Source organism: Panthera uncia, chromosome A2, assembly GCF_023721935.1.
Source record: "Panthera uncia isolate 11264 chromosome A2, Puncia_PCG_1.0, whole genome shotgun sequence".
Taxonomy (NCBI): domain Eukaryota; kingdom Metazoa; phylum Chordata; class Mammalia; order Carnivora; family Felidae; genus Panthera; species Panthera uncia.
The window spans coordinates 104821650-104837400 of record NC_064816.1 but is presented as its reverse complement, the minus strand read 5'-3'; the positions used below and the strand labels follow the sequence as shown (position 1 = coordinate 104837400).

The window sequence follows — 15751 nt, the reverse complement described above, 5'->3', positions numbered from 1 at the left end:
TGTGTGTGTGTGTGTGTGTGTGTGTGTGTGTGTGTGTGTGTGTGTGTATTTAAAGTGTGCTATGTGAATTTTTAATTTTCATCTAACTTGGAAAATTTTCAGCCATAATTTTTTTCTGTTCGTTACCATACTTCTCTGGGAATACCCAATTATCTGTATAGCAGATTATTTGAAGTTGATCCATTATCTCACTACTGCTCTGTTTGTTTTTCCTTTGAGTCTTTTTTTCTGTTTGATTTTAAGTAGTTGCTATTGCTATAATTTAAATTCACGAATCTTTTGCAGTGTCTAATCTGCTGTTAATATTTCCCAGTGTATATTTTTTAAATCTCAGATGATGATATTTTCATCTTTATAATTTAGGCTCAGGTCTCTTTTACATCTTTTTTCTACTTAACCCATGCATTCTCTTCTAGAGCTTTGTGAACAAATGGAACATAATCGTAAAATTGCTTTAATGTCCTTTTTTATTCTAATAAATGTGTCACTTCTGAGTTGGTTTTGATTGATTTTTCACCTTATGGACCACATTTTTCTGCTTTTTTGGGCATTTGATACATTTTGATTAGCTGTTAGATTTTGTGCATTTTACCTGGCTCTGGTTACTGAATTTTTTTTTTTAATTGTTAGAATATTTTTGAACTTTTTTTGGGGGGGGGATATAGTTAGAAACAGTTTGATCCTTTTAAGCGTTGCTTCTATGATTTTTAGGTCAAGCTAGTATGTTTAATGTAGGTCTAAACATTGTAACGGAGGCAAGACTCTTTTTCAGTACTCTACCTAATGCCCTTTATTATGAAGTTTTCTACTCTGGCTAATGGTTACCACCATTATTCCTGACCTTGGAGGTTCATCAGGCAATGTTCTTATCTTCTCCAATAGGTTTTTGCCCAGTGTCACCTTTTTTATTTATTTATTTTTTAATTCTCAAATGCGTGCAGGGATCAGTACTCTGCTGTATGTGTGAGTTAGTCTGATAGTCACCAGCCTTCTTGTACCTCTTTGCTCTTCAGTACTTTGCCCTGTGAACTCTACCCACATTTGTCTCCCCATGCTGTGAAACCCAAATATCTGCCTCTGCCTTCAGTGTGCCAGATCCTGGAAGCTGTTTTAAGGAAGAGTAGGTGGTGCAAATCTAAGGCTCATTTCATTTTTTCTCATTCCTAAGAGGTGTCTCTGGTTGTAGGTGCCTCATGTCTTAAATTTCTTTGTTTGGTTTGCATACTTTTGTCTGTTTCAACCGGTAAGGTAAATTTGGCCCATATTATTCTTTCGTAGGCAGAAACAGAAGCTGGAATTTTCTCAGTTTAAGAATTTTATTTTCATACATTGATATTCATCGCCATTTTCAGAAATATATTTTATATGTAAATAAGAAAAAGCTCAGGCTGTTTTAGGTCAGACTGTCTATTGTTTTGCATATTCCAGATGCAATTTGTTCAGAGGAGGATTTTAACTAGTAACATAACATTTAGTCAGGAAAGAAAATTCTTTTTATAACTCAAACACATAAATTAATGACCCCCCCAAAAAATTAATAGGATTTATGATGAACAAATTAAGTGTATTTATATCACACAGGCTTCTTTTGTCCTAGGCATATGTACAGCCCATTAGTACATTGTACAAAGGTGAACTGTTTGCTATACTCTTGTATATGTATGTAATGCTTCAGGAAGTTGTGCCATAATGCAACAGTGGCCGAGTCTGTTCTTCTAGGAGAATACCGTGTGAAATCTGAAAAGAAAAAAAATATATATTTTCAAGATACGTTAGGTTTTCCCACTGATTGTTTAATGTGAAGTTCCTGTGCACCTGGCTGTCTCACTTTCTCATTTGGTTAAGCGTTCAGCTCTTGATTTTGGCTCAAGTCATGGTCTCACGGTTCGTGAGTTCAAACCCTGCATCAGGCTCTGCAGTGGCAACGCAGATCCTCCTTGGCATTCTCTGTCTCCCTCTTCCTCTGCCCCTCCCCTGATCACACTCTCTCTCAAAAATAAATAAAGCGTTTAAAAAGTGAAGTTCTGTTTTCATTACTTCTTTGATTGTTTACATAAGGATCTAAACAAAATGGGTATACAAGTATAACATTTGTCTTGACATTATAAAACTCCTTTATTTTTTAATTCTTTGAATCAACAGAAAAAGTTAAACCTTTTGTATGGCTAATATTTTAACGCAAAATGCTGTTTACTGCTTTGGTTACATGGCATAATTTCTCAACCTAATAGTTTAGCTGGTATTTTAAGATTTATAGATGAGTTATTAAACATTTGCTCTGAATTTTTATGATAGCTTATAACTTTTAATTAGCTTCTATTCATCATAATTATCCATTGAATTTCTTGGTAGCATTGATTTAAACTTGTTCCAAAATGAACTGGTTCAACAGTAAAAGCTTGTTCCTTTTTCTTTTTAGAAGTATAGTTAAAAAAATAAGGTATTGTTTATTCATTTTCATTAATAGAATCCATGTAGTTCATAAATAGTTGACGTGAGATGAAACTTTCCCTTTTTTTTTAATCCTTAAGATAAAGTCTTACTCTGATCTGCTTAGTATTAATCAGTTTCATCTGTTATTAGATCTCCCCATGATTATTTTGAAAGTAATGTTGTCTAGATACTGGGCCTAATTCCCACAATTTACTTTTCTGTACCTATAGGTAGATAATTGTACAGTATCTGTTGTGTGGTTTCAGAGAGCCTCTGGTCCACCTACCAGTTCTTTGTAACTTGATTGATAATTACCAGAACTTTGATTTTGATTGTCCTTCCTTCCACTTAGGTGGGCATTAAGCAGTGTATATTTAGGTACGTACTTGAACTTCAAAAATTGACTTCTTAATCAAATAAACAAAGACTCTATTTCTCTTCGTACCACAATTCCTGACTCCCTTCTCAGGCCTTCCTGTTAACATGGGGTCTGGAATGAGACAGAAGTGTTAAATGTGGGGTTATGGAACATTCCTGATGTTGTAAAGAATATTGTACTTGATATTAATTATTGTCCTTTAATTAATGTACCTGTCCTCAGAGACAAATGAAAAATTACATATTAAAATATAAAAAAAATGATTGGAATTCATCTGGGGCCAGGGATATATTAAATGGTTACTAGACAAATATAAAGCATGTGTAGAACTGAATGTAGAAGACATGAGGCACAGAGGAGCATTTTCTAAACTCTGCCAGAAACCTTGCCCACCCACAAAGCCATGAAGCTACCCATATGTTAAATGTTTAAGCAGTTTACTAGTTTATAGGAGTGAATTTGCTATGTCAAAAGAAAATGAAATGAGATGTTCCTTTGCATGTGGGGGTGGAGGGTAGGAAGATATCCTTATCTTTTTTTTTATATATGCATGAAAAACAGTTGTTAGAAATGGCATCCTAAATGAGAAATACTGTTACTATAATTTATATGTAGCAAATGAGTCAGTAGTTCAAAAGGAGATGAAAGAATATCTACCTAATGTAGCTTATAAGCAAATCTGCAGAACTCAACCTAAATGAAATGTTTTGCTACATTTCCATGGATGCAAGACTGTCCACCCTGTAAGTTTGTTTTATTAAGGCAAAAACATTTACATTTCTCTTGAGCTATCATGACCATTTTGTAGCCCTCTGCTGTATTTGTATAAACTTGCTCTGTCTTTAAAATTAAACTTGATTGCATTATTGTACCAACTGAATTTTTTCCTGGAACTCATAGTAACTGGTGGATTTTAGAAGTTCAAAATTAGTAGCACAATGTAAAGTGTATGCTTAGGTTTCACGGTATTCATATCAGGAAATCCATCTGCTAGAGATTTTCTTCTGTTTCTCATGATGTCGTCAGCCTTCCCATCTGGTCAAGGAGAATTTTGAGATGCATTGTACTTCTTTACATTTCATAAGTCCATATCCATATCTGTTTCTTTAAAAGCTGATTATGTCAACTATTACAAAATTAAGCACATTCATGAAAAGTGACCTTTATTATGCTCTTAGGTTTTACTACATTTTTGAGTTTACCTGTAGTTTAAATAATTGGTTTCTTAATGGGTAGTATAGTTTGGTGGTTTGATGTGATAACATAGGGAATTTATAGATATATCAATAGCTTGCCTGGAATTCATGTCTATGAATGGTTTTCTTAATTCATGGAATGTTTGGTGAATAGCATTGGCCGACTGGTTTCTTGGCATTCCGTTTCTTTTTTCTTTCCAAGGAACTAGGGTGTCTTGTGTCTAATAGATCTTTAGCTAGAGTGAAAATCCTCCAGTCCTTGACTGACATTTTATGTCTTGGTGAGAACTTAAACTATTGTGCTTTGTTTTTTAGTTCACTATGCAGTTTTGCAATAATACATGTTTCTGTAAAAAAAAAAAAAATAGCTTCTGTGTAAGTGGTAGATAAGGGAGTTAGGTCCATATAATTTGGAAGTGGCATCAACTCATATACAACTTTTTCTAGTTAAGAACAGCCAGAAAGACGGGAATAAAATGATAAGGAGAGGAAGGAGGGGAAAAACCTCTCAATTTAGCTGCTGCACTGGAAGCAGAGGTATTACAACTTTGTTTTGCTTTTTAATATGCTTCACTGATACATTAGTTTCTAAGAGAAGTGCAGTAAAACATATGGATTTGTGGATTTGGAAACTGTGTTCTCATAATTGGGTCAAGAATTTTTTTCCTTTGTGTATTCAAATAATTGTTCTTAGTAATAAGGTTATGATTATAATTTTCTTTCTTTTTTTTTTTTTTTTACTCTACCCTATTCCTCTGAATTAAGGTTTTTGTCTTAAGCTAAAATGAATCATATTGCTACATCCTTCTTTTTTGGTAGTATTTGCATGGCATATCTTGTTCATCCTTTAATATGTGCTTATCAGGATGGTTTGCCTTAGATATTTGTCTTACAACTAGCATATTGTTAGATTTTCCTTAAAAAATTCAATCTGATCCTATGAAAGAGTTAAATGTTTTCAATTTATGTGTATTACTTTTATATTTGAGTTCTTTAGACAAGCTTGTTTTGTTACTGCTGTTGGCCAATTGTTTTATTTTTATTTTTGCTACTTTTAATTTACTCCTATAATCTACTCCTATAATTGGTACACATTATCCTTTTCTCCCTCTTCTTAGTTCTAAAACCTATAAAATGTAGTTGTATATAGCTTTAATTAAATACCATTACTTTTTTTAAATATACGTAATTAAGTGTAAGTTAACTCATTGTAAGGTCTCTAATTTCTGTCCTTGGTTTAAAACAAAACACACATTCAGCACACTTTACCTATTGAACCTTTTCATTTCAGTATAATTTATTCTTGTCTACAATTTAGTTCTACTGCTTTTAAGCTCCCAAAGTTATTACCCTTAGGCTCTCTTTTAGGATACTCTTTTAGGAAAATTGAAAAATGAACACCCACTCCTGGCTCTGACTTCACGTGGAGGTTCCACGGGCAGGTGCACTTCCTCCTGGGCCAAGTTCAATGACAGCTTTGCATTGCAGAGCTCCTTTCCCAGTTGTATCTATCATTCCTTCTCCAATTAGTGCATTCCCAGCATTTCCGCTCTTTAATTTCTATGTATTTTTAAATCTCTATGGAGGCTGTAATTATGAAGTAGAATGGTCTTGTCTTTTCTGCTCCTTATGCTATTTTTTCCAGAAACCCTTTCTGTACTTCCCCCGCCCCGGGCCCCCTTAGTTAATTTAAGATTTTTCAGAACTGAAAATTTGTTAGAAAGACTTATATTAAATGAGAAGTGTCTGTCTGCCTCATTCACTATCTAGGCTAACAGTAAGGTTTCCCGGGTTGTACATTGCATAACTCAAGGACATTTCATTGACATAAAGTTTGTTGGGTAAGGTGGTTGCTAGTATTTCATGGTATCTGAATAGTAAGAATGATTACACAGTTGAAAGAGTTAAATAGTACTATGAGGCTTGTAACCCCAAACAGCAGCATTGTTCATCATTCCAGATGGTATGGGGCTATGTAATGATCTGGCAGTATGGGCCCAGGAGAGAGTCTTAGCCTTGGCCAGTCTCCTAGCTTTAGATTCATAATATGACTGCAATTTCATAAATGCCTTTTGAGTTTGGGGAATTACCCTGCATTTTTTTTTTTTTTGGCAAGCCCACAACCAGCAATTTTAGCTTCAGATAGATATTATAAACTCAGAAGACTAGAAGATGCCTGTGGCACTAGTTTGTGCAACATTATAAAAGACTACAGGACAGGAAAAAAGACGGTGATGGTCATGTCTCTTCCGCTTTAGCTCTTGAGCTCACAATGTCATATTAGTTATAAGGACTGCCTTTCTCCCCCCTCCCTTTTTCTCCCCTATCTTGGCTTCTAAAGGGTGAGGGAAGGAGGTCAGAGAAGGTGGTGGGTGAGCTATCCTTCTAAAAGGCTCAAACTATAAATAGGAACTAGTATCTTTAGTAACAACTGATGTTAGCTTCCTAGGTTTCAGCTAGGGCAACACCTAGTTTCAGGTTAAATTTCACTGAAGGAAAGGTCTAGCATTTATAGTTCATTAACACTTATTCCAGCCTGGCTGTAGTTCACCAGTCTCAAATTATATTTGCTATAAGCAATGTTGCCTGGTAAAAAAAAATCTGAAATTTCATCTTTATAAGTTTTCAGGGAATCACTGCTAGGGGAGGGTGAGCTCAAGATCACAGGGTAACATTGTCTTTTCTTCAGCTATTCAGCGTATAGTAAGGCCTGAGACCCTTTTCTTCCTGCTTTTCATCTTCATTGTTTTTTGTTTTGTTTTGTTTTGCTTTGCTTTTTCTTCTTTTTCTATTCTTTTTGTTTCTTTTTTTAAAAATTTTTTTTTCAACATTTATTTATTTTTGAGACAGAGAGAGACAGAGCATGAACAGGGGAGGGGCCGAGAGAGAGGGAGACACAGAATCTGAAACAGGCTGCAGGCTGTGAGCGGTCAGCACAGAGCCCGACGCGGGGCTCGAACTCACCGGCCGAGAGATCATGACCTGAGCCGAAGTCGGACGCTCAACCGACCGAGCCACCCAGGCGTCCCTCTTTTTGTTTCTTAATGATAGAGCATTTTTAAGGAAAAAAGCCTTTATTGCCACTTTAGAGTTTAGGAAGAAGCAATGACATATGTATGTCTCTTTTTTTTTTTTAAATATATGAAATTTATTGTCAAATTGGTTTCCATACAACACTCAGTGCTCATCCCAACAGGTGCCCTCCTCAATACCCATCACCCACCCCCCCCCCTCCCACCCCCCATCAGCCCTCAGTTTGTTCTCAGTTTTATTTAAGAATCTCTTATGCTTTGGCTCTCTCCCACTCTAACCTCTTTTTTTTTCTTCCCCTCCCCCATGGGTTCCTGTTAAGTTTCTCAGGATCCACGTAAGAGTGGACACATATGGTATCTGTCTTTCTCTGTATGGCTTATTTCACTTACCTTACCTACTGAATTAATATACATAAATGTCCTAACATAATTCTCTTTTAAAATTGATATTTTAAAAGTACTTTTCCCTGGACAAGCAAAATGCAATCTGTTGGGTGAACACTCAGTCCCTTGTGTTACTTAAAGAACATAATAAAATTTTATTGTGTATTTTCTATAGAGTGTATTTCTATATCGAAGAATGGAGGAAGGGAAGGGATTAGTATAAGAGTTTTTGAGTGGGGTAGATTTTAAAATGCTTCTAGATAATAAATATGTGTAATTGAACAAATTGTAAATTTTAAGAGTTACAATTCTTGATACTGTGAAAAAAATACAAATATTTCTTAATGTTTATTCTGTGTTTGCATTTGCATTTTATTTTGATATTATTGTGATTTAGATAGTTTATGTCCCAGAAAAGACAAACATTACCCTAAAACTTCAAATTTGAAGAAAGGAGGAAATCTTATCCTGAGCTCCTTAAAATTTAAATGAAAAATAATGCTTAAAAAATAGTCATTGGAATAATTTCATGAAAAATATTATTTAACACTGCAAAAAATTATATAATTCTGGATTTACTCTAAGACATAGATGATTTATTAGAATTTGAATTATCAGTTTGAAAGGGATTCTAAAAAACTATGAATGTAATAGAGCACTTCCTTGAATTTTATTAATATTAGTAATTGCTTAATTTATCATATTTCTACCTAGTCTAGTTGCAGTTTATAAATTAAGCTAGGTGAATAGTGGAAATCATGTTTTTTTTTATACATTTGACTCTGACACAAGTGGAAATAGAATATTGGCATTTTATATTTTTCAACATCGTGTTCTCAGTGACTGTTTATTGTCTTTGTATTTGTAAAGGATACAGGAATCTTACTGAGCATTTATGGCTTGATATGTTTATCTAGAAATTAACACAAACTGTTAAATATTATAATATTATATTTGTATTTTGAGCTTTTTTTAATGTTATATTTTTCAAAGCAAAGAGAAAGGATTATATTCTAATGTGACCTTTTGTATTATTTTGCAGGTGTATTTTCTTGATTATAAATCAGTACCTTTTGATCAGAAAATGGAAAACCTAATGCAGATTAGGGAATATGCAAAGGAAGTGAAAAAGAGAAATATTTTATTATGTGGTCTTCTTATATATTATCCACAGGTAGGTAAAATTTTGGTCTCAGATTTATGTTCTGTACACTACAGTTGTAAGGATGAGAACGTGAGCTGTTAAAAGCAAAGATACAATAATGATGAGAAGAATTTTGGCTGGAAAGTTACCCATCTATTCATGTTCTGTAGTAGGTGGAACCTCTCTTGACTCTAACGGAAAAATTTATTTATTTATTTATTTATTTAAAAAAATTTTTTTTGTTTATTTATTTTTGAGACAGAGACAGAGCGTGAACAGGGGAGGGGCAGAGAGAGAGAGAAACACAGAATCCAAAACAGGCTCTAGGCTCTGAGCTGTCAGCACAGAGCCCGACGCGGGGCTCGAACTCACAGACCGTGAGATCATGACCTGAGCCGAAGTCGGACGCTTAACCGACCGAGCCACCCAGGCGCCCCAAAATTAAAAAAAAAATGTTTTGATTAACAAAAAAAGTGAAATTGGTGAATATCTTATACAAGGTGGCCCTCATGGATTGTCCAAATTTAGCAAATAAAAAATACAGAATATCTGAATACATTTGAATTTCAAATAAACAATAAATTATTTTTTTTAATTAAAATAAATTTTTAAGTTTATTTATTTTTGACAGAGACAGAGTCCAAGCATGAGCTGGGGAGGGCAGAGAGAGAAAGGGAGACACAGAATCTGAAGCAGGCTCCAGGCTCCAAGCTGTCGGCACAGAGCCTGACACGGGGCTCAAACTTAGGAACTGTGAGATGGTGACCTGGGCCGAAGTGAGACGCTTAACCAACTGAGCCACCCAGGCACCCCTAAACAATAAATTAAGTATGCTCCAAATTTGGAATTCAAAATTTGAAATTCAAATTGAAATAGACTTTTGTATTTAACTGAGTTCACAACTCAGCCATTTGTATAGTTTGAAATGGCTTGTTTCTTTTATGTTGTGCTAAAAATGTTGGTGATAAGGTTTTTAATTACTTGAAAGCAGTGCCTGGCATTCATATTATAAGAGGGCATGGTATTTAATCAGGGAAAAATTCTTACTGTCCCTGTATTCAAAACAGAAAGTTAAGCTGAAGGCAAAATGAATTAGGATTATAGATTCTGAGTGCAGAGAAATGCTATTTAAATCAGACTACTTAGAGAATCTGTTAGGGAAGATGGATTTGCCCTTTGTGCATAGATTGCTTTCTCTGAAATGGCAGAATGCTTTGTAGTTTGTTACAGGTACCCCACAGGAATCAAGAAAGTGAAATAATCCATGGGGTTTTTAATGGTGTAGAATAAAAGTGATTTGGTATTGACTATGTAAGGAATGACAGACATTGAAAGTTATATAGTTGATGAATAACAGTTATTGTTTGTGAGATTTTTAAGGTACCTTGTTAGCCTGAAGGTAACAATATTTATTTTGAAACAACGGATTTTAATTAAATATAAGAACCATCGTTTAGCCAGTTCCTTGGTCTCCTTTGAGATGGTTTTCTCTGCTTCTAAAATATGTAAGCATTACTTCCAGTTGGTCATCAAGTACGAGGCAAAGCTGAATTTACTTAGGATCATGGAAGTGCAATATGTTAGTGTTATAAGGGCTGTTCAAGTCAGAACAGCCAAGGACTAAAGATACACACTTGTGGGAAAGCGCATAACTGGCAGAATAAGAATAAAAACTTGGGTCTGTATCTTTGTTCAAGAATATTTCCTCTTCACTAGAGTGTCTTTGGTTGTATTCCAGATTATTGTGGTAGGAATGATCAGTTCTTTCTCTTGGGCCATGCAAAGGAGTCATGGATACACAGTAGTAACGCTATACTATCCAGATATAAAATATAGTTCTTTGAAAAAAAATCTCAAAAGCTGAGAACTGGTAGAGCACACACACTCTCTGGGACTCTGTTTTTCCTATGATTTGGGCTAAGCACAAAGAGTCTGTATGCATTGTAGTTGACATGCCAGTGGACAGTATGGTCTGAATGAAATATATCCTGCCTAGTGAAATTTGAATTTCGGATAAACGCTAATTTTTCGTATGTCAAAATATTGCATGAAGCATACTTAACACTAAAATTCTTTGTTATCCCGCCTGAAATTCAAATGTAACTAGGCATCTTGTGTTGTTATTTACTAAACCCGGTAACCCTTGTAGAGTTGATACTCACAATAAAATGCTTCATTTCCTCCCAACTGGCATGCTCTACACATTAGTGGAATGCAGTTGCATATCTATGTGACTCTGTACCTGGGAAGGCTTCCTGGTCGGAAAAGTGGCCTTGTTGAAAAGGAGCCACCTTTCCGGCCTACTACTTTGTATCTGACCATTATTATTTTGAGCAAATTTGGACCTGTCAACCGAGCTATCTACTTAGCTATCAGGAGTGGGGAAAAGATGACCTTGCAAAGCCTTCAAGATATGTCTCTCATCTTTTTAGGAAGCAAAGATAGCTTAAGTAGATGTTGCTTTTGTTTTCCTAAAAATAGAATAGTAAAGATGTTTCAAATATGTGAGGACATTTAAAATACAGTGTTTAATTTTGTCCTTAAAGACACAGGTGCCAGTTGGCTGTTAGCTCAACACATGTCCAGTGCATAATTCTACCTTAAAGAGCATTTACCAAAGGACCCTGGAATGTTCATCAGATACCCCATTAAAAAGGGCTATGGTTAAAAAATTGGGGAGACATCAGTGAATAGAGTTAAACAGATGTCTTCTCTGAAGGGCTTTTCACAAATGCTTAATATACTAATGAACATTTTATATCTCCAAATTGGGGACAAACTGCATGCTGTTTTCCATTTTCTATTATACCTGATTAAGCATAGACAACTCATGAGGCTATTCTCTAAATGAAACTTCGGGGAATAGCGCTCATAAATAGTCCACGTGTAAAGAAAGCAGTACCTCTGGACAGTCTTTTTACTTTTTTTTTTTTTTTTTTTTTAATCTTTGACTTTTTAATTCAGTACTAATTTTTCCACTTAGTTAAATCAGTATCTTTAATTTTGAGTGCCTACTTGACAAGTATTATATCAACACTAAGAATACCAAGTTTCGTAAGGTGGAACTTCTGTCATTGTTTAGTGCGAAGAGTGTTGGTTTGTACTTTCCGTGGTGCCGGGAGACATAGCTTTTTGTAGTGTTCATATGTTGAACTTTGTTCCCTAAATAAATCTATCTCTATGATAAGCATTAGGGTGTTTTCATAGATTGTTATTATGTGTCCTTTTCAGTCTCTGATCTGTGAAACCTAGATCAGTGAAATATAGAAAGATTTTTGACCATTTTTCATAAGACATAGCATTAAGAGTTTGTTTGGGTAGGCTTTCAGTTTACTGGTAACTCCTCCTTGGAAGATAAAATGGATTGGCTTCAGTATCTGTGCTTGTACGTGTGGTCTTTCTAGCTTTAAGAAGACCTGCATTGTTATGTATATAGTACCTCTGGTTATGTGCATGGTCTGGACTGCTTGGCTGCTCCTTCACAGTGTTGACATACATGATAATTATAATTAAATAGAATTATGCAAGCTTTTTTTTTTTCTTTTTAAACATATGATGCTGTAAAGCCTCTATTTGTGTTTGTATAGAGTTCCCCATAAATATGTAGGGCTTTCTGTGGTGAATTTAAACTTGTTAATTGTATTTCAATCATTTATCTTTTTGGATCTGTAATATAACCTATGATCAATTAGCCATAGTTTCTTCATAATTAGACATTTGCAGTCTCTGTGCATCTTTAGGGAAGAAACTGATTTGGAAAAGGTTAAGGATTGATTCCTTCTTGAGTATAAATGTTCTACAATGTTATCCATGATCAGTTACTGATAATTCCTTGATAATTCACTTACTCACAAGTGCCATCTAATTATATAATGTTTCAACTCAACTCAATTTATCCATATTTTTTTATTGATATAAGAAATTTTAACAAATGCTTTGCTTAGCTCTAGATATACTTCATAAGTTTGCATTTTTTTCTGATCATAGAGATAACATTTGGTAAATTACTGAATATGTTCCTTAGCTATATCAATGTAGTAAAGAATAAATTAACTTTTTCCAAAATTGACTTTAAAATATTCTGCTAGCTTCAAAAAATTAGTCCTTTAAAATAAATACCTTATGATTTCATTCATATGTGGAATTTAAGAAATAAAATAGGTGAACATAGGGGAAGGGAAGGAAAAATAAGATAAACAGAGAGAGAGGCAAACCATAAGAGACTTTTTTTTTATTTAAAGTTTTTTTCAAGTTTTTTTTTTTAATGTTTATTTTTGATAGGGAGAGCTTGAGACTGAGTCTGAGTGGGGGAGAGGCAGAGAAAGAGGGAGACAAAGAATCTGAAGCAGGCTCCAGGCTTGGAGCTGTTAGCACAGAGCCCAACGCTGGGTTTGAACTCAGGAACCACGAGTTTGTGACCTGAGCCAAAGTTGGACACTTAACTGACTGAGCCACCCAGGTGCCCCAAGAGACTCTTAAATACAGAAAACAAACTAAGGGTTTCTGGAGAGGAGGTTGGTGGGGGAATGAGCTAAATGGGTGATGGTCATTAAAGAGGGTACCTCTTAGGATGAACACTGAGTGTTGTATGTAAGTGATGAAGCCCTAAATTCTACTCCTGAAACCATTTTTACACCATATGTTAACTAACTTGCATCTAATTAAAATTTTAAAAAAAGGAAAAAAGAAAATAGATTCTTTGTGGGTACCTTCAACTTAGACTTATGGATCAAGTGGCTGGCTTGACCATTTATGTATTAAGTTTTCTGACTTTATCATCGAGTGCTCAGTTCCTCAAGTTGTAAATAAATAAGGAAAGATTTGAAATTTATGTTTTAGGCTAGAAACGTAGCATAAAGTTAGCCCTTAAAATTTGTTGGATGAATTTAAATCAAGTCCTATTCCTCTTTCTAAAATAACCTTACAAGCATAACTGTGAATAATTAAAATCAGGTTTTATAGCTTAATCTACATAAAGGATCTTAATCCCCCTTTTAAGTATTCTTTTAAATTTATATGTAAAATATTACTCTTCATCTTATTATTCTAAGTTTATGATGCAAGTTGTCATGAGGTCCATGATATAAATTATGTATTTTGGGAACCTGTGCTAATTATTTCAAATCTGTATGTGATGATAAAATAGTGAAGTTATAGACACTTAGTATTTCTGGCATGAACTGTTCAAGACCATAGTTCAGAGCTTTCAGTGTTTGTTGAAGTCTAAAAAATTTTTTTTCATGTCACAACTCTGATTTTCAAGGCAAACATTTGCAAGTATATTTTTAAAAAATGTTTCCTGTAATTAACTGGTGATAATATGTAAACTGTTTTCCTGAGTTCTGTGAGCCAATTCTAGCAAATTATCAAACACAAGGGTTGGGGGGGAGTTTGTTATGGGAACCCCTGATCTATATATAGCCTGTTGGTAAGGAGTACAGATGACCCTGACTTAGATTGCCATCTGAACCAGAAGGTAGTCTTGTGGGACTGAACCATTAACCTTTATGGTCTGTGCTCATTCTGGGTAGTTAGTGTCAGAATTGTTTAGTGTGGGAAAAATAAAATAATGACCATTTGGTATCAGAAGTGTTGAGAATAGAAAGACAGTTATCCATTTGTTGAATATAAAACTTGATATATGTTTTATGTACCCAGTACCACTAGAAATGTTCCAAACTGTGGGCATTCTTTCGGTAATGAAAATGCTGTGACTTAGAGCCTCCAGCAAGTTGACAGTAGAGTTGTAGCATGAAAAAGAAACTTTGTTGTTACTGTAATACAACTTAAGCCATACTCATCATTTCACAGATGGGGCTTCTAGGTTCAAAAGATATGATTCCAATGATAAGTATCTTTTTTGATGTCATTGTATAGACAGTGCACCATTGAATAATGTACCCACTGCTTTTTGCATTCAGCTTTATCCCTCTTCTTCACAAAGATAGCATGAAAAATCTTAGTAGGTATTTTTCTCAAGTCCAGACCTAACATTTGTACACTTTTCTCTTGTTTGAGTGTTCTACTGGTATTCTGGGAGGAAGAAATAAGTTTAAGTTGTTTTGATGAAGTTACATTAGGCCCAGCTGATGAATGATTTTCTGTGCCAGTGGCTTCTAAATACTGGTTCTTATAAAAGTCCTTAGCTGGCAGTATTATATTCACCTGACAAATTTAATAAATATATATTTCTAGCCTGTACCTTAGGGAATCTATTTCAATCGATCAGGCATATACCTGGGGCTCTATGTATTTCACAAGCTCAAGCCCTGATGAAAGTGTAATGTGAACCAGATTTGGATGATTGACTTAGGTGAGTGGTTCTTCAGTATATTGACATACTGGAATGAACTGTTGACCCTCTTTAGGTTATTTATGACTGTCACCTCTGTGGAGGCTCTGGGATACCAGATGACATGATGGAATGTTGAGATGAACTTGAGTAAGGGAATGAAGAATGACCATTTGAAAAAGTTTCTCCGCTAACTCTGAGATCATCTCTTCTTGTTCATTAAGAGCAAACATTCTAAACACTCATAAACTATCTGGTTAAGGTTCTTAGTTGTAAACAAAATGTATCAGTGGTTGTGTAAAAGAAAGTTTTATTTTAGTACATTTTGTATCTTAAAGAATTTCTGAAGAGTCGTGAAGCCAAGATTGGATACCACCTAGTCAAGAACAGTGCAGGGGGCAGAAATGCTCAGCTCCTCTGTGACTGTGCCAGTAAAAGTGCCTTCCATCACTGACTCTGGGTACATGTGATGCTAGGAAACTACAGGTAGAAACTGTACCATAGATCATACAGAAAATTCAAAGTCTTTGCCTTAGACCTACTTTCCCTGTTTCTGGAACCAAGCCAACCTGCTCACTGCTACCTTCTAAGTCTCCTGTATGTGCATAGCAGAATCCATAGAATTTTGATAAAACAGAATCTGAAGAAATGTAGTTTTTTTTTCCTCTGTAGTCTCTCTAGCATATTAACGAAAACTGGGGTATGGTTGGAGAAGGTATTGGTTGAACCACTTGGCATTGTTAGCCCCATCAACCTAGGTGAAAGAATTTTGTCCTAGGTTGAAATCACAGTACCTTTAACATGTTATATTGACTGTCAAGGGCTTGTCATTTACCTGAATCCAGGCCTCCATGTGGTATTTTAATGTCACAATTTACACATTTTTTTAAA

General features: G+C 34.8%; 1 protein-coding gene across 3 annotated transcripts in view; it reads left to right on the top strand.

Moving 5' to 3' along the window:
* Positions 1 to 15751, top strand: part of CRPPA (CDP-L-ribitol pyrophosphorylase A) — a 431068-nt gene that overhangs the window by 190101 nt on the left and 225216 nt on the right. For all 3 annotated transcript variants that reach the window (XR_007460022.1, XR_007460021.1, XM_049641571.1), the window contains exon 9: positions 8467 to 8598. Coding sequence is in view for 1 of the 3 variants with exons in the window: in XM_049641571.1 (XP_049497528.1) it covers positions 8467 to 8598 (132 nt within the window). In the remaining 2 variants the exon portion in view is untranslated. The remainder of the gene's footprint in view (positions 1 to 8466; positions 8599 to 15751) is intronic.